General features: G+C 42.0%; 2 protein-coding genes across 2 annotated transcripts in view; both read left to right on the plus strand.

Annotated features, from left to right (window-relative positions):
- Positions 1 to 983: 983 nt before the first annotated feature.
- foxd5 (forkhead box D5) lies at positions 984 to 2,679 on the plus strand. Its single transcript, XM_032517095.1, has one exon. The coding sequence runs from the start codon at positions 1,507 to 1,509 to the stop codon at positions 2,530 to 2,532; it is 1,026 nt and encodes a 341-aa protein (XP_032372986.1). The 5' UTR covers positions 984 to 1,506; the 3' UTR covers positions 2,533 to 2,679.
- A 1,937-nt stretch (positions 2,680 to 4,616) lies between these two features.
- Positions 4,617 to 18,974, plus strand: part of pgm5 (phosphoglucomutase 5) — a 30,126-nt gene continuing 15,768 nt past the window's right edge. Inside the window, 7 exon segments of the mRNA XM_032516238.1 lie at positions 4,617 to 5,346; positions 11,262 to 11,424; positions 11,612 to 11,758; positions 11,855 to 11,980; positions 12,896 to 13,086; positions 15,210 to 15,316; positions 15,318 to 15,362. Of these exon segments, the coding sequence (XP_032372129.1) occupies positions 5,080 to 5,346; positions 11,262 to 11,424; positions 11,612 to 11,758; positions 11,855 to 11,980; positions 12,896 to 13,086; positions 15,210 to 15,316; positions 15,318 to 15,362 (1,046 nt within the window). The 5' untranslated portion in view covers positions 4,617 to 5,079.

An 18,974-nucleotide genomic window follows, 5' to 3' on the forward strand; every position in this document is an offset into this window, starting at 1 on the left:
TCACAACAGACACAAAGTGCCTTTGTGTTAAAGTGGTAAGTTCACCATGATACTCGACAAAGTGTGAAAAATGCCTCCAAGAGCATTAACATCTAAGCTTTTATTGCTATGAAACCAGTCAACAGGCCATGGTTATGATAAAGTGTTTCACATGAGGTGGCTCAAATAAATTAATTTAAAATATGTGATTGGCTGTAAATATGTTTAATCCTAAATTGAAAACCATTTGACTTGTTCGGTTGAGATATATAGGTTGGATTAAAATGAATAATTACATCATCTGTTGTGTCTGAGTTTACCTTAGTGTAGCATCAAAGACTAAATGTTGAATTGCAGCTTTAATTATGTTAGGGCTCACACTACTTGACAGTCATTCAGTTTTCTGTTACTTTGGCCTTTAATGGTGCAATCATGTGAGAGCCATCGCTCTCACACACAGTAGGCCCAGTAAGGTGAGGAAATAGGTGGAGTTTTCCCAACTTAGTCATTTGCAATGGAAATAGTTTAGGAGCACGGTTTTAGCACATATCCGCTGGTGGACCGGTTTGCTTTGAGGATGGCTCTGCTCATTCATCCCGGTCGTAAAGCCGAGCTGAACCCTGTAGCCCAGAGCGCATCGTTCAGCTGCGTCGTTTCCTTCTCGATTCTGATGCTGATGGCCTCGTTAAGGCGACTATTGCCTCTTTTCTTCGCTGGCTGCGGGAAGCCCTACCACGGCCATTTTCATGGTCACACCACCCGCAGGCATCCAGAGGTGGCAAACTAAACGAACCCGCGGGGGTTCCGAGGGGGAAACACTTGGTTTCTTAGCACTTACTAGGCGGGGTGTTAAAATTCCCAACAACATCCCACGTCTGACTGTGCTGCTGTACGATTCTTCATGTCAGATCGTTAAAATACCAAGAGTTAACCTCATATAAAATCTATTTTGGTAGCATGTGTGCATGTCAGACACAGAACACTGCGTACACCAGGCTCACGGTACCACAAGTGATGGGCCAAAAGTAACACTGCAGTGATTATGTTAATGTGTAGGGCCAATATTGGTCAAGGATTGTCTCAATACAAAAATATGTAAGATGCTTTCTGATTTTTCTTTATTTTCTTTAATGTTATTTTGCGTTGCGCCCTCTGGAACCGTTTGGAATATCCATATTGGCCAAAATTCAACTGATTGCCATCTATATATTGAGCTTTCTTTGCATGAATAGGCGTGCGCACCTCAAGACTCCCCAGGCCCCCCCAGCTGTGTGATGCTCCCCGCGGTGAGGGGCTACTCTGATAGGTCCAGAGGGTTAATGGGACTGGCCTGCAGGACAGCTGTCTCCCAGCATATAAAGCCTTAGCCCTCCTTAGCACAACAAACAGACAGCATCTCGGACGGTAGATGTGCTTTTACGCATGAATAGGGGCCTATTGGTTTTTACGCACACCGAACCATTAATGCCTCTTTGGCACGGTTGAGTTTTTACTCGTTTTTTTTTTTTTAACATTCTGACTGTGACCATGACTCTCTCCAGTGAATTTGAGGCTTCACAGCACGCTGCTTTGCCCCTAGAAGATGATGAGATTGACATAGTGGGCGAGAATGAGCCTACCCACGGGCGTTTGTATCGAAATGAGTGTTCCACGGACCCCGGCTCCTCAGCAGAATCTGGTGCTGAGTTTGACTCATCAGAGCCAGACTCCTCGGGGGAAAGCGAGAACAGTTTCTGCGCAGACGCACTGCCGTTCAGGAAAGCTCAGAGCAGCTCGGTAAAGCCTCCTTACTCCTACATTGCCCTCATCACTATGGCCATCCTGCAGAGCCCGGCGAAGAAGCTGACGCTGAGTGGCATCTGTGACTTCATCAGCAACAAGTTTCCCTACTACAGAGACAAGTTCCCCGCTTGGCAGAACTCCATCAGGCACAACCTGTCTCTCAACGACTGTTTCATCAAGATCCCGAGGGAGCCTGGGAACCCGGGCAAAGGTAACTACTGGTCTCTGGACCCGGCTTCAGAGGACATGTTCGACAACGGCAGCTTCCTTCGGCGTAGGAAGCGCTTCAAGAGAAACCAGCCCGAATTCGGCAAAGACGGACTTATGTTTTATTCCAACTTGAACTGCTACCGGCCGTACGGGCAACCATATTGCTTACAAGCCCAGGTAAGCCCCCCACCCGCTGCTCCTATCCGGTACATGCCTCTGCAGGAAGGCATCATGATGCCTCCCTCCTATCACCTACAACCACAAACTTTGACCAGTCACAGGAAGTGCAGTGGGCCTAAAGACATTAGAGCGCAGATTTGCGCACCAGAACCACCTGGCCCGCAGGCAAAGTGCTCTTTCAGCATTGACAGCATCATGAGCAAGCCCTCTCCACACTGTCCACAGCACCCAAATCCACAGCAGAGCCCTCGCAGCGCCCTTGGGTACGGTCATCTCATGGTTCCGGCGCTCCTGCAGGCTCCCAGGACTCCATTCTGCCCCCCTGCCATGCTGAGCACGGCTCCTTTAAGAAACCTCAGTCTCTCTTACCATCACTGCTGAAGCCTTTGGTGTGAGGACACGTCGGTGTAGCTCATTTCTTACAGAAATGTTTTAATTGCATGATATTTATGTGCGTTGACAGTCAAAAGTTATATGTCTCAAAAGAAATAAATGTAAATAAGATGCGTGGTAATATATTTGTGAGACTTGCTGAAGTGAAAACCCTCGTTGTTGTTAATTAACGTGTCAAAATAAATGTCTGAAACATATCTGTGATGTTTAAAGCTCTTTATTTGGTTAGGAGCAGTCATTATTATACATACATTACTTATTTAGTCCAGGGCGCAGTGAAATTATAAAAGAAAAAATACAGCCGTCTATGAAATTAGACAAAATCAACTTTATTCTCATCATGTAGTCAGAAACATATTAGGATTTTGTTGAGATTATGTATCAGTGTGTCATGCTGCAACAAGTTAAAAAGAGTTTTGGTCAACCCTCCTGTTGTCCTCGGGGTCCAATTTGAGCCATTTTCAAAAAGTTTCTAAATCAGAAATTTGGGTTTCTTTCATCCAAATTGTAAAAAACATTTATACGTGGGTGGTTCCATACAACGCTCCTCACAAGTCAAATAACTGTTTTTTAACTATTTTTATTTAATTTGGGTGCCTTTTTATGTAATTTATATCATTTTAAGAACAAAATAAGATTTAAGAACACTGAAAAAGATGACAAATGTGGGAAAAAAAACAACAAAAACGCAGAAAGAAATCGACAAATACATTGTGAAAAGTGAGAAAGAACTTAGAAAAGTTAGCAAATGTCAAAAAGTGACAATACATGTCGGAGAAAGCTTCAAAAAATTCAAACCAGCAACAAAAATGTTCAAAAAAAATCGACAAAGAACTTTGGGAAAGGTGAGAAAAATGTGGTTTTAACTTCAAATCTTGACAAAAAAAACTAAATGTTGGTCAACGGGAAGACAACGTGACAGTTTAGAAAGTTTATGTCTCTCACAGTTCACAATATTCCCATCATTATTAATGTCGACCCTTTAGATTTATACAGGCAGTAAAATCCATTCACTTGCACGGTCATTTTATTAATTATAGGCTATGTAAAGAATATTAAAAAAGGTCGACCCATCCATAACAGTTAACCACCTCTTTACGATCATTTGGCAGTCAAAGAGATATAGTAATTGAGATAAAAGGTTGAAAATATAAACTTAACCCCCCTTTTTTGCAGATTAAACGTAATGAGGTTAAGAATGAGTCGCTAAACTAACATAAAAGGTAGTTTTTTCTTCCTCAAATAAACGTCTTAATGGATCCTTCTTGATTTTGTTTTATTGATTCTTCATTTCTCAAAAATAATATTTACAATTCTACACCGAAAGTCCATTTACAATACAAATTAAACTAGAATAGAATAGAATAGAATAGAATAGACTCAAAATTTTAATGTAGGTTAATTGTTGTGATCATCTCAACCTAGAAGGGTTTTTTTTATGTATAAGAAGGGTTCAGTTCTTCCTTCCAGCCTCCAGGTCGCACTGTTTACCAAATATTGGAGCAGGCGCGATGTATTATAAATTATAGAGACTGCTGCAGGCAGTAATAATAAACTAGGCTAGTAATAATAATAATGTATGCTTTATTAATCCCACAAGGGGAAATTACAAGTTACAATTTACACTGTGTTGTTATTACATACATTGCACACAGGCCTTAACTATACACACATGCTCAGTACCTATACATGCACTAAATGGAGAGATGTCAGAGTAAGGGGGGGGGGGGGGCGTCCCATGGAAAGGCACCCCGAGCGGTTGGGGGTTCAGTGCCTTGCTCAAGAGCACATTGGCAGTGCCCAGGAGGTGAACTGGCACCTCTCCAGCTACCAGTAGGTTAATTACACCCTAGTCGTGGAATGGGGCAGTTCTGATTATGCAAAGACACTGCAGGTGAGAGTCGTGTGTGACACATGGAACTGAAGACCCTGAAGTTGAAATGGAAAAACAAGAAAGACTGTGATATTAGGGGGTGTAATTTTGCTCAGTGGTCTGTCATTTCCCACAATAAACTCAAGTGACTAGCCCACAGTAGTCTACCGGCTTATGCCTTCATGCCGGGCAGTGTGGACAGCACAGGCGCACCAGTGTCCGGTTGCAGACCGGTCCCGACACAATTCCCCTCTGCCATCAGTCAAAGGTCTATTTTTGGCCTGAGGCTCAGCTGATTGTGGGCCTTGAAGATTCTGTCCCTCCCTGATTTTTTTTTCTTCTTGTAGTCAGTTGTTCAGGCTTATTAGGAAAAGAGGGAGTTGTCTATCAGCAGAGGAGCTGAATGTTAAACTCAGCACTGAGGGATGCAGCTCTGTAGGCTACAACATTAGTTGCAGAGGTGAGGACAATTGGGATTGGGTGTTTCCTTTTATCCCTGTGTGTGGCACTGCTGTCACTGCTCTCCTCCTCCAACTGGAACTTCCATCTTTGTCAAAGGCTGTTGATTCGACGCCTTTTCCTCTGGGGTCGGATACCACCAGAAGTCAGCTTCGAACTTCAAGTTGTTTGTTGCGTCCTCCCGTTGGGTCCCGACGAGGAGGATGGAGACCAGTCCCATCCCGGTGTTGACGGTCCAAACCGCCCCCTTCGACGACCAGCGGCCCGGTACCAACGGTCTGCGGAGGAAGACCGCGGTGTTCGAGGGGAAGAAGAACTACCTGCAGAACTACATACAGAGCGTGTTGTCCTCCATCGACCTGCGGGACCGGCAGGGCTGCACCATGGTGGTGGGCTGCGACGGCCGCTACTTCAGCCGGACCGCCACCGAGGTCATAGTGCAGATGGCAGCTGCCAATGGGTGTAAGTGTGTGTGTGTGTGTGTGTGTGTGTGTGTTGTGTGTGTGTGTGTGTGTGTGTGTGTGTGTGTGTGTGTGGGGTCATATATCGTCCAAGACTGACAAGCTTTTGTTTTATCATATCAACATATGGAAACACTTTTAACCATGCGTAATACTAACATTTCCTGGTAAAAAAAAAACAACAATCACAAAATCTAGTGTATTTATAACAGGAGTCTTTAAAAGTAAATACTCAAATCCAAACTTGATTTTAGCTGCTTATAATCACTGTAATGAAGACCATAGAATATACACATATACTGACTGAGACTGACTTTTGTTTCATTAAATCAACATATAGAAACACTTATAACCATGCATAAGATTGACATTTCTGTATTTTTTTGTTAAAAAATAATAAGTAGGCCTATAATGAATCTACACTAGTGTATTTATAACAGGAGTTGTTAAAAGTAAAGACTTAAATCCAAATGGGATTTTAGCTGCTTATCATTTTAATGAAGACCATAGAATGAATAAACTTGCCATTAATGAAAGTAGCTTATTATCCCAAAAAAAGGTATAAATACATAAATAAATAAATCACATTTTGGATTTAGCCCAGTGGTTTCCAACCTGGGGGTCGCAAGATGATCACCAGTGTAGGAAATAAGAAAAAAAAAAAAATTATGCTTTGGCCTATTGTTATATTTACCCTTGAACTTGTAAGATACTGTCTAGATTTATATTGTCAGGCCTTTAAAAATATGTAAGACTGAGAAATGAAAAGAATAACGCTTCCATTGAACTACTCACAACTCACATACACCTAAACTTAAGTGGACACGAGCAAAAAAAGGAGGGGAAGCATTGCTATAGCCAGCAGAGATTGTTCCAAAATAAATAGTTAGGACTGCATTGCAGTTGGTCAATATTTATTTATCTTCTTAATCATAGCTGACATGTTCATGCAATCACTCCTCATTCAGACATGAAAGCCAGATGAAAGTAATAATCTGTGTTATCAACAACTTCATGAGTTAATAACCCATCCAAAATGTGTCTGAACTCTCAAGCGTAAGCAGCAGATAAATGGAAACAGGAAGACAGAGAGGAGGAAAATTTCTGGTTGATTTGGACAGATTCCAAAGGAAAATCTGAAAGGAACATTGTTTGTTTTTTAGATCTGTCCGTTTTTCTGCTGGCCCAGCCAAATGTCTCTTGATGTCGGCCTTATCAGCACTTCCATCCATCCTGCTCTATTTTCCTGCCGACGTATGTCGTTCCCCTCCCCCTCACTGCACTGGTCCACCTCTCCGGGGCCATGCTTTGGGCATCCCCTGTCAAATGGCATTGAACCAAAAGTCAGACAGAAGAGGGGCAACACTTGTAGACGACCAAGCCAAATGCATGGAGCGAATAAGATCTATAATAGATTGATTAATATGTCTTCTTAGGTCATTACAATACTATGCAGGCTAAATGTGTTTTAAAGAGTACATTTCTTAGGATTGCCCCTCACTTTCCTTGTCTTTACTTTATAAACACATGCAACATGCCGGATGTTAGAAGGATATACTGACGTCAGGAGAATAAATTCCTCTCCTGTGAGGACACTTTTATTTAGAATAGCTGATATGCAGGGGATTTAAGGGATGCTGGTGGTATTACCACTTTAAAAGTGGCATACAAATTATAAATAGAGAGTGCAGCCCTGTTATTTAGGCCCCCTCCTGGGGCAGATCATTTGCTTTTTAAAAGCTGTCTGTCAATTAGTCACCTGTGGGAGGATGGGATGCTTTGGACCAGTGTTGCTTTCAGTTCCAGTTGGACAGATGGGCTCTTAAACCTTTTCAACTCAGTGTTTAAACAAAAGACATGATTTTTTTCTAGATGTTATGTCAGCTCAAGAAACGCTACCTGACAATTTTTGGTTTCTGCGTCATTTCCCTACACTGTAAATAATGTCTGTGAAATCTACAGTTATTTACTGTGAAATCTATAGTTATTTACTGTAGATTTCACAGTAACACTACTGTATATGATTTTTTACAGTGGAATGCTGTAAAGTTTACATTACAACCTTGTCGACATGACAAAATCACAGTAGTCTAAGTATTACAGTAAAAGAAAATCACAATATAGCCACTATAGTATTGTAAATAGTAAAATAAAGTACTGAATTTTTACTTTTTTATGTTATGTTGTGTTCAATTGTTTTGTATTTTACAAAGAATACATAAAATACTGAATTACTGAAGTAAAGTTACTGTAAAAATAATTCACAGTAACTCGCTGGCCAATTGTTACCAGTAAGTTACTGTAAACTTTACGTTAAATTTGTTACAGTGTATTGATGGTCATTTTTCAAGCAACAATTTTATGCAGAGCCTGATTTCATATATAAGCAGCATTCTGAAAACATCCAAGTCATCCACAAAAACAATTCTAGCTTAATCATAAAGCACAATTACAGTAGGTGACATTCTGATGACTGATGTGCAACTCCATCCATCCAGCCTCATCCGCTTATCCGGTATCAGGGCACAGGGGCAGCAGCTCCAGCAAGGGACCCCAAACTTCCCTTTCCCGACCCACATCAACCAGCTCCGACTGGGGGATCCCGAGGCGTTCCCAGGCCAGGTTGGAGATCTAATCTCTCCACCTAGTCCTGGGTCTTCCCCGAGGCCTCCTCCCAGCTGGACGTGCCTGGAACACCTCCCTAGGGAGGCCCCCAAGAGGCATCGTCACCAGATGCCCGAACCACCTCAACTTTGTCCTTTCGAAGCGAAGGAGCAGTGGCTCTACTCCGAGCTCCTCACGGGTGACCGAGCTTCTCACCCTATCTCTAAGGGAGACGCCAGCCACCCTCCTAAGGAACCCATTTCGGCCGCTTGTACCCTGGATCTCACTCTTTCGGTCATGACCCAGTCTTCATGACCATAGGTGAGGGTAGGAACGAAAACTGACCGGTAGATCGAGAGCTTTGCCTTCTGGCTCATCTCTCCTTTCATCACAATGGTGTGATTAACGGAATGTAATACCGCACCCACTACTCCGATTCTTCGACCAGTCATGGTCCCCTCACTCGCGAACAAGACCCCAAGGCATTTAAACTCCTTCACTTGGGGTAAGGACTCACTCCCTACCTGAAGAAGGCACTCCATCGGTTTCCTGCTGAGAACCATGGTCTCAGATTTAGAGGTGCTGATCCTCATCCCAGCCGCTTCACACTCGGCTGCGAACTGATCCAGTGAGTGCTGAAGGTAATGAACCGATGATGCCATTAGGACCACATCATCTGCAAAAAGTAGAAATGAGATCCTGAGGCCACCAAACTGCAACCCCTCCCCGCCCCGACTACGCCTCGATATCCTGACCATAAATATCACAAAACAGGATTGGTGACATCCCTGCAGCCCTGGCGGAGGCCAACCCTCACCTGGAACAAGTCCGACTTACTGCCGAGAACCTGGACACAGTTCTTGCTTTGGTCATGCAGAGATTGGATGGCCCTGAGAAGGGACCCACTCACCCATACTCCCACAGGGTCTTCCTGGGGACCCAGTCAAACGCTTTCTCCAGATCCCCAAAACACATGTAGATTGGTTGGGCATTAGGGTGCATCAAATTTGAATGGGAAATTTTAATTTCAAAATATCAATTTGGCTGGCATTGCATTTTGTTCCAATTAACATAAAAATTACTTTTGCAAAGTTTTGAGGAATTCCATTGAGATTTAGGGGTGCCACCTAACACATGAACTTTTGTGAAATTTCGAAAAATGAGCAATTTTTAGTTCTATAGGGTTATCAAAGTAAAAGTTGTATGTTTGCCCTTTGGGCAACTTGGGCATTTCTCAGAATTCAACTTTCAAGATTCTCCATTCATTTGTCCTATAGACAAAATGAATGGAGGTGGCCTCACGTGGCCTTACCCTGAGTTTTGTGCAGCAGTGATGGATGTCGGACACACATATAAAGTTTAATTGACTTTATTGTTAAACACACGGAGCGATACTGACACACTTAAAAGAACAAACCCTCTCTAGTGGCTAATTCACTGGCAACTAACAGGGCCTAATGGTAAGAGCTGACACTAACTAAACTTTCAAACAATTGCTCAGTCTGTGCCAGAGTCCGCTCCACTGAGCAACATCACCAGGGAGAAAGAGAGAGGAAATGGAACCTGAACTCTGAACCTAGCCAGTGTGTCTCCCCCCAGATATGTCTCCCTACCTGCCACCCAAGAGTAACCGTCCTATTCAGGCATTAGCTTGCGTTTGCAGTGGCGAAGGTTTGGCTGTTGGCTGCGGTCATGTTCAACTGCCTGCAGCACATTCTGCAGGTGCTGCTCCTTCCTGGCCACTGCGACAAAGTCGGACGTGAGCTTGACGCCACGCTCGGCACAGTCATTGACCACGTTCATTGCACATACATTGACCTCACTTTTTTTGAACGCAGCATTGGTTGCCCATTCCTTCACATCAAGAGACATAAATTCTGGATCAATGTGCAGCTGGTGCATCCCAAACCAGCAATCCTTATTGGCGAGGTCAGCCAAGCTGGTGGTTGGCAAGAGCCTGTTGCATTGGTGACATCTTCAACCTTGTAGCCAGTGACACGACACTTGGTCGGCTAAGGATATCATGTGGAATGAAGACGTTTGTTCCAGTCTCTTACGCTTGACACTTGCTCCAGTCTTCTTACACTTGTGGGATGGTTCGCCCTCAGATGGTGGACAGACTGTATTAGTATCCTCCTCTGGCTCCTCATCACTCTCGACACCAAGCTGGACATTGCAGTCATCTCCTCCAGCTCCTTTTCACAGTGGAACAGCCTGGCTGCTGCGGCAGCTTGACGCTCCTCTCGCCGCTTCACCTTGAGCTGCAGCTTTTTGTCCAATACACCAAATGTGGCAACTCTGTCGGTCTTCATGCTGGCCAAGAAAGCTAGGTCTTCTGGATTATCAATTTGCTTTTCCACATTTGGAGGCCACAGCGGAAATGTGGCATCAAGTCTGCACTCCATTTTCTCCAATTGTTTCGCTGTAGTCTCACTGGATCGCTTGGCCTGGGAGATTTTCCGCAGCTTGTTGTTAGCATTGACTAAGTCTACCATCTTGTGGAACGCACGCTTGTCGCTCACCATTGGGATGTTGGCTTTCTTGTAAAATGGCCGCACCTACTCCAGGACAACCTTGGCTGCTTCGAACTGCGACAACGCTCCATTTGCACCAGGTTTCTTGGCAAGCATGCAACGTAAGATCTGGCGACCAGTTGGCAGTTTGGCACCGGTGATGATGCCATCCTCACTGGGGATGCTGGGGCCCAGACCAAAAACCAGGATGCGACTGCTAGTCTGGCAGGGACCAGTTGGTGAGTTCAGCATCTTAGAGCTGGATCCTGGGGTGGGTTGTGTTGTGCAGTGCCTGAGAATGAAAAGGATACAAGCTCAAGGATAGTGTTTAAAATCATATCTTAGCATACTTAATATGACTCAATTATGATAAACCATGCTTGCATAAGCCTCAAATTTTAGCTAACTTCATCATAACTTACCGTTACATCACTACCAGAGTAGCTAGCTGTGCTCGCAAATATACTTATATTTAAAATGTTAATTTACTGTAACAACTACAATGCTACTCTCAATAAACATGAGACATCAATACTCTGAATATGAGCTGCAGTGTTGTTTACCTCAGATCTCCATGGCGACCATTGAGCACTGTTTACCACTTTATCCAACAAAAACAGATGTGTGGTGGCACCCCTAAATCATCATGTATTGGAAAAATATTTTGCATGTGTTGTTTCTACATATATTGGAACACTTTTAGCACCCAGCCATATCAGAATTCAAGAATTGTGTTTTTTGATGCACCCTATTGGGCATACTCCCGGGCAACTGACATTGCTAATTGTTAACATCTGTGCTGTGCAGATTGGACGTCTGGTAATCGGCCACAATGGTCTCCTGTCCACCCCTGCTGTGTCCTGCATCATCAGGAAGATCAAGGCCATTGGCGGGATCATCCTTACAGCTAGTCACAACCCCGGAGGCCCTGGTGGAGACTTTGGAATCAAGTTCAATGTGGCAAATGGAGGTGAGGACTGAGAAAGAGTGCTTGTTTTCTGATTCTTCCAGTTGCTTCTTCCTATTAGGATATATTTAAAGTCAAAGTGAGGGGCTCAAAAACATCTGTAAAGTCAGAGATTTTTTTTTCTGGACAAAAATGAATGCGTGTTTTGTTAGTTTACACATATAATTGCATGTCTTCCTTTGTGTGGTAGGTCCGTCTCCGGATACAGTGATGGAGAGGATCTACCAGGTGAGCCGGACACTTGAGGAGTATGCAATCTGCCCTGATCTCCGCATTGACCTGTCCAGACTGGGAAGACAAGAATTTGACCTGGAGAACAAGTTCAAACCTTTCAGAGGTACAAAACCCACTCGCTCTTTCATTCTTTCTTTAATTGAAAAATGCATACAAACAAACTCATCCGTTACCGATCGTCTCTTCTCTGTGTTTGTAGTGGAGATCGTAGACTCAGTGGATGTGTATCTACAACTGCTAAGAAACATCTTTGACTTCAATGCCATTAAAAGTCTTCTCACGGGACCAGATCAGCTCAAGATACACATAGATGCCATGAACGGAGGTGAGGAAAATCATCATCTACCTTACAGTGGCTTGAGAAAGTTTACACACCCAGGCTAAAGTTGATTAAAAAGAGGAATAAAAAAACGTCTTTTGTAAATTGATCTTAATGCCTTAATTTAAAAAATTTTGGAAAATCCAACCTTTTAAGGAAACCAATTTTCTTTGTGAATGAATAATGTATTGTAAACAAATAAACCCTTAAAATACAGGGGGCATAACTATACACACCCCTATGTTAAATTCCCATAGAGGCCGGCAGATTTTTATTTTTAAAGGCCAGTTATTACATGGATCAGGATACTAGGCATCCTGACAAAGTTCCCTTGGCCTTTGGAATTAAAATAACCCCCCCACATTACCACATACCCTTCACCATACATAGAGATACACGTGGGGAACTTTCCATAAGATCATCTCTCAATGCAAATCAAACCAGCTATTAACCTAACTGAAATAACACAATGCCAATCTCTGTGTATGGTGAAGGGTATGTTATGATGGGGGGGTTATTTTAATTCCAAAGGCTAAGGGAACTTTATCAGGATGCATAGTATCCTGGATCCATGAAATAACTGGCCTTTGAAAATAAAAATCTGCCTGCCTCTATGGGAATTTAACATAGGGGTGTGTAAAGTTATGCCCCCTGTATTTTAAGAATATATTTATTTACAATAGGTTATTCATTCACAAAGAAAATTGATGTCCTTAGAAGGTTGGATTTTCCTATTTTTTTTTTAACTAAGGCATTAAGATCAATTTCCAAAATGTTTTTTTTTATTCCTCTTTTAAATCAACTTTAGCATGGATGTGTACATTTTGAAACCACTGCATGCACTGTAAATAGCGTAAATTATTGGAGATTAAACAGTTTCTGTCTTTTGTCCTTGTCTCTACTCCTCATGTTGTGTTACAGTGATGGGCCCCTACGTGCGTAGGATCCTGTGTGATGAGTTGGGAGCCCCTGCTAACTCTGCTGTCAACTGTGTCCCCCTGGAGGACTTTGGGGGCCGACCTCCAGAGCCCAACCTGACTTACGCCACCTCTCTGGTAGATGCCATGAAAGGAGGGGACTTTGGCTTTGGAGCTGCATTTGATGCGGATGGGGTAAGACATGTTATATCTACTTTTAAATGTCTTAAAACATAGAGGACAAATAGCATTTTGAGTAATTTATATGACATGTGTCAAATTAATTTTGTTGTCCTGGTATAGCCACTGTTAAATATGTGTGATAAGAGTGAGGAATATGCTAAAAGGTAGATATTGACATCACACACTGAATACACAACATCAATAGTACTGTCATAGACACATAGCAACATAGATAATTTTTTTTTTTTTTAATTATATGTCAGTGGACAATGCCCATGTTTTAATTGTGTGCCACTGAACTTACCCGCATAACATGTTTTTCAACTGGTGGAGTCAAATGATTTTTTTTTTTTTCAAACTCAAATGCATTTAGTTTTTGAGTGGAAGTTGTTTTCATGCAGTAAACAAGTTTTAAATATAAAAAAAATACATACAACAGTTAAAAAAATTCAAAATTTTAATCAAATGCATTTTCTGTGAAACAGCTGGTGCTAACGGAAAAAAAGAAATGTTGCTTGATAAATAGAGGCATGTTGGAAGGGATTTTCTTAAAAGGAGTCTCTTTCATGTTGATGATGATGTTTTTAAAAAGACTTTGTAAGCTTTAGCAATGCATTTATACTTTACTTTGTGCCATAAAGCCCCTTTGTGACATAAAATAATACAGTAGATTTAGTGGATAATCCCTTTTATTCAGATTATAATTGGCTATTAGGGGCGTAGGGGTTGATAATACATGTTGGTCTGGTTTGGTTTACTAACATTACCATGGCGATGCTTTAACCCTTGTGTTGTCTTCCCGTTGACTAGGAAACTTTCTGTTTTTCTGGATCAAAATTTAAAGTACCAACGTTTTTTGAAACTTTTGTCATTTTTTTTTGTGGTTTTTTAAAAAACTTTTCCTGACGTTTTTGTCACCTTTTTTCAAGTTTTTGTTGTTTTTGTTTTTTCCCCTTTTGATGTTTTAGTGTCCCCCCCCCCCCCCCCCCCATATTCTCACATTTATCAACGTTCTTTGTCGTTTTATTCTTCTTTCAAATGCTATAAAAACTGTAACCTGCGTGGTCATACTCAGATTCTAGTCAGAATATGAACTTCCCGGCCTCAAAAGTTGTGGGCGGGGCTAAATTCAGGGGGCATTTAGGCTAATTTAATTTAATAAAAAAAAATTAAAAAATCAATGAAAGTAGTAAACTGATAATTTATTTTACTTGTGAAGAGTGTTCACATCCAATCCACGTTATTTTTTTGACAATTTGGGTGAAAGAAAACCCAAATTTCTGATATGGAAGCTTTTTGAAAATGGGTCAAATTTGACCCGAGGACAACAGGAGGGTCAATTGTCCTAAATAGATGTCCTTTCTTACATACAGCTGGATATTCGGGTTTATGGTAGGTCATTCAGCAATGTGTTCATTTAAAACCTATTCAGATTGATTTTCAAAGCAACATCATCAGACTCCACCCATAGATACCACAGAGAGGTTTTTTTTTTATATGCTTTTGGTTGTTCGTTCATTTATAACAGGAAGAAAAGCAATGGGGGCTGGATGAGACAAATGACGATCCAACAAGCAGCTCACTTTTTCCACACTGTCATCCAGTAGTCGTTTCTACTGTTTATACACACACAAACGCACACACACCACACACACACACACACACACACACACACACACATGCACGCACGCGCACGCCATTGCTGAGTGAATTAGCTTAGCATCAGGAGAATTATTTCATATCTGCTCTGTTCCTCCCGCCAGGTTTCTTTTTTGCAGTCGCTGTTGAATAATAGCATCACCAATATCTTCCATACTTTAAACATTAATTAATTCATTAACTAAATGTTATGGCAACCCAATGGTTAATCTGTGCAACTGTTAGCTGAAAACAATTATTACATTATATGTGGCATCATTTGAACTATAATGGAGGTCTGCAGCACAGAGGGATGGGTTAATTGACAATAAGCAAAAGAAGAGATAAAGAGATAGAAGATGACCAGACTTATCCTTTGATATCACCTGTAACCCTAAATCCGTCATGTTTAGTCTGGTTGCAGTTCTATCTTTACATTGTTACATTTAAATCTAATACCAAGACTCACGTTGTACTGTATGCTGTGCTGATGCCAGGACCGCTACATGATCCTCGGAGAAAACGGCTTCTTTGTGAACCCGTCCGACTCGGTGGCCATCATGGCTGCCAACCTCTCCACCGTCCCCTAATTCAGACAGCTGGGACAAGGGCTTTGCCAGGAGCATGGCCACCAGCACTGCCCTCGACAGGTACAACACACACTGACACACACGCGCACACACTCAGTAGATCTAAGGATTTAAGGGAAAACCGGACTCAGTGATTGATTTACGGCCTGTGTTAATGCAAACAGACTAATGTTCCTACGCTACTGTGTCTTTATCAGAGTCAAAGTGGACAAAGACATAAAGAAAACACATACATAGCCAGACTAGATCAGGTGTACAATTGTCATTGGATAATTGGTTGAACAGGATTTTAAATCTGTTGGATTATGGGTCAAAGGGTGTTAGTTGCCATAGCCAATGTCTAAGTCAACTCCATGCACTATAATTGCACTATAATCACATCAAAAACACAAGAATACAGATATAGCTTAAAGTTACAAAGACAGAAGTTCAAAAAGTACTGCAACCATTAAGGAAAAATGACAAATTTCGTTTTTCATTTAAACCAAAAGGCTCAAGAGTGTAAATCCAATATTCCTCTCTGCAGAGCAGTAAGTTGATCTTCAGATAGCCAGATCTCTAAAGCTATTGTAGTTTGTCCAACATAAACCAGATCCCACAGACATTTCATCCTATAGACATGGACACATGGTGTCTACATGTATGTATAGATATAGAGAGATCTAAGGGAATTTGCCTTGTCTTGTCACACCACCTCAACCTCTCTCCACAAACTCCTGCAGCAGCCCAATCTCTGAAGAGGGACGCCACTCTCAGATGAAGACTCACCCACTATGAATAAGACTGTGAGATCACTAACACACAAGACCCACACACACATCTACTCACCGCCTATAAATATTGTCTGTTATGTAAGACTAGAGGCGTGCAGAGGGTGCTGAGTGAGAGGATGTGGTCCAAGCTAAAGTCATCCCCGTTAACATTGTTCCAGTAGGAGGGATCCCAGCATTGTACCCCAGTCAACAGAATGCTGCTCAGTGGAAATGTGTCATTTAATACAATGAAGGACTATAGTTAATTTAGTATGAGCATTGTCTTTAACAAGTTCAAATTTTGTGTTTATGCAATCTTTAGGTTTTTTTTATTTTTATGTTTATGCAGTTTTCTCCATGAAATATCACTGGAGTCAAAAACCAATTAAAAATCTGTTCTGTAATAAGTCATTGAATTTATACTGTACATACAACTATTTTTTTTTCTTAATTTGTGAAAAAACTTTTTTTATTATGAACGTAGAAAGTGTTTTGCATACATAGTGTGAGTCTGTTTGTGTCAATGGATGTGTTCGCAAGTGTGTGTGTGTGTGTGTGGTGTGTGTGTGTGTGTGTGTGTGTGTGTGTGTGTGTGTGTGTGTGTGTGTGTGTGGTGTGTGTAAGAATTGTATTCATATAGAAATATTTTATATTATCGGCGCATTCTGGTGCGGAAAGATGATACGAAATGGCAAATGTAATAGATTTTTTTAAGTTAAGTTTTTGTTGGACACAATGCAACACATGAGCATCACACTGTTTACTGTATTGGTATTGAACACATCTCCTGCCCACCCCCCACGTGCCCACCCCATATCACTTGGACACTGTTGTGTGCTGTTGCACTGCTCCTCGCCTAAGGCTGTGTCTTATGATGCTGAACCGTCATGATCAATGAAAGACCTTGTTTCATCACACACACACACACACACCACACACACACACACACACAAAGCAAAGCACACCTACCTCTTCAATGTGCGCTTAACTGATTGGCATTGTTGCAGGGTCACTTTGTTCAGCTCCACTTAAGGTTCAACGTAACACTTCTGTCAGAATGTACAGAACGTATCTGCGTGTCTTCGACAAACTCCAGGAAGTGTTGAAGTACTTAGTGGCCCAAGTGTAGGCCTTTTAAGGAGAGCGAGTGGCCTGTGTGTGTGTGGTGTGTGTGTGTGTGTGTGTGTGTGTGTGTGGTGTGTGTGTGTGTGTGTGTGTGTGTGTGTGTGTGTGTGTGTGGTGTGTGTGTATACGCTGTGAGTGTTTAGACTGAGCAACCCTCCCTGTTTTGTGTTATGCATAGTCAGGCCTTGATTAATGTGCCGTTACACATAGTATATATACCGTGTGTAGTTGTGTTTGTCTAGAGGGAATAAGGAAATAAGTTAAAACAGAGAGAATGAGAATATATTTGGATTTAGATGGACAGGAGGCTGGAGTTAAAGGTGTTAAATCTCGGGTAGACTGTCTTACTGCATGGTGTGCATGGGTGCCTGTGTCTCACTGTCCACATACTATAATAAATGGCTGATGCAGAGAGGGAGGGGAGGTTAGAAAAAGTGGGAGGAAAATGTTGGTAAAGGAAAAATCTGCTTCTCCTTAAACCTTCCAAAGATGGGACTTTATCACTGATTAGCCTGCCAATGTAGGGGGATCGAATGTGAACTGTTGAAATGTTTTTATTATTTCTGTTGTGCTGGTTACTAGGATGACCAAGGATATCCAAAGACAGTACTGTCTTACTGAGCTGCTAATGCTTTAGCCCTTGTAAGACATGCTGTGCTGCTACCGCAGGGCATGCCTTTTATGGATTCATCTTCATCCTATGCAGCCTTTTGAGTATTGTGGTATTTGTAACATGTCTTTCATTATGTTGTGGTGGAGAAACGGAGAACAGCAAATAAGAAATGTTAAACACAATAGATTGGGACAGATGTAGAAGTTTGCAACTCAAAAAATAAGGTTAATTTGGACTGATTTGGCATCAAGAGTACTATTATAGAGCAGTGGTACCCAACTTACTTTGTCTAAAAAACACCAAAGCCCTATCAGAAGAGTCCAACTACTCCTTCAGCAACACCCCCAGTCATGTTCCTAATGATTTTTTTTCACATTGGTGAAGTTTTGATTCATACTACTAGCACTGTAAACCATCGATCCATTTTACTCTCACTAAAAAAATGTATAATGCTGTCATCAGGCACAAATGAGGTATTGTACACCAATATTTTGATAGGAAGCAAAATGCAGGAGTCAACATTGATCCAAATTATTCCCACTGATATAATATTATTAGATGAATATATATTTTGACACCGTTTTGGAAAAGCCTAGGAAACTGTTTTGAAACCATGTCAGGAAAGAATTTTGATGATGATTCCACAAAACAAGCTATGGCCATCTACAGAAATCATATCTAGATTGACTTAAGTTCTTTATTTCCAAGGAGTTTCAGTGTTGGCCACTGAGTATTAAACTCTGTGTCCAGTTAGGGTTCCTGGTTCAGGTCAAGAAGAACATTTCAAGCCCAAGTAAAGCTCCTGCATGGTGTGCTTTTTGTCTGAATGCCAGTCTAAAGGAGGGGGGGCAGTAGCTTAGCCCGTAGGGAGTTGGGTTGGGAACCGGAGGGTTGCTGGTTCAAGTCCTAGTATGGACTAAAGTACAGAGTGTGGATTGGTAAGTGGAGAGGTGCCAGTTCACCTCCTGGACGCAGCCGGGTGCTATGCTATTAAGCAAGGCACTAAACCCCCCCCCCCACATCATCTGCTCAGTGCCCACCCACTCTGACATCTCTCCATTTGTGCATGAGTAGGACCTGAGCACATGTGTATTTCAGATTGGTAGCTGGAGAGGTGCCAGTTCACCTCCTGGGTGCAGCCGGGTGCTATTGAGCAAGGTACTGGACCGGAGCACATGTGTA

This window comes from Etheostoma spectabile, chromosome 5, assembly GCF_008692095.1.
Source record: "Etheostoma spectabile isolate EspeVRDwgs_2016 chromosome 5, UIUC_Espe_1.0, whole genome shotgun sequence".
NCBI classification, from domain to species: Eukaryota; Metazoa; Chordata; class Actinopteri; order Perciformes; family Percidae; genus Etheostoma; species Etheostoma spectabile.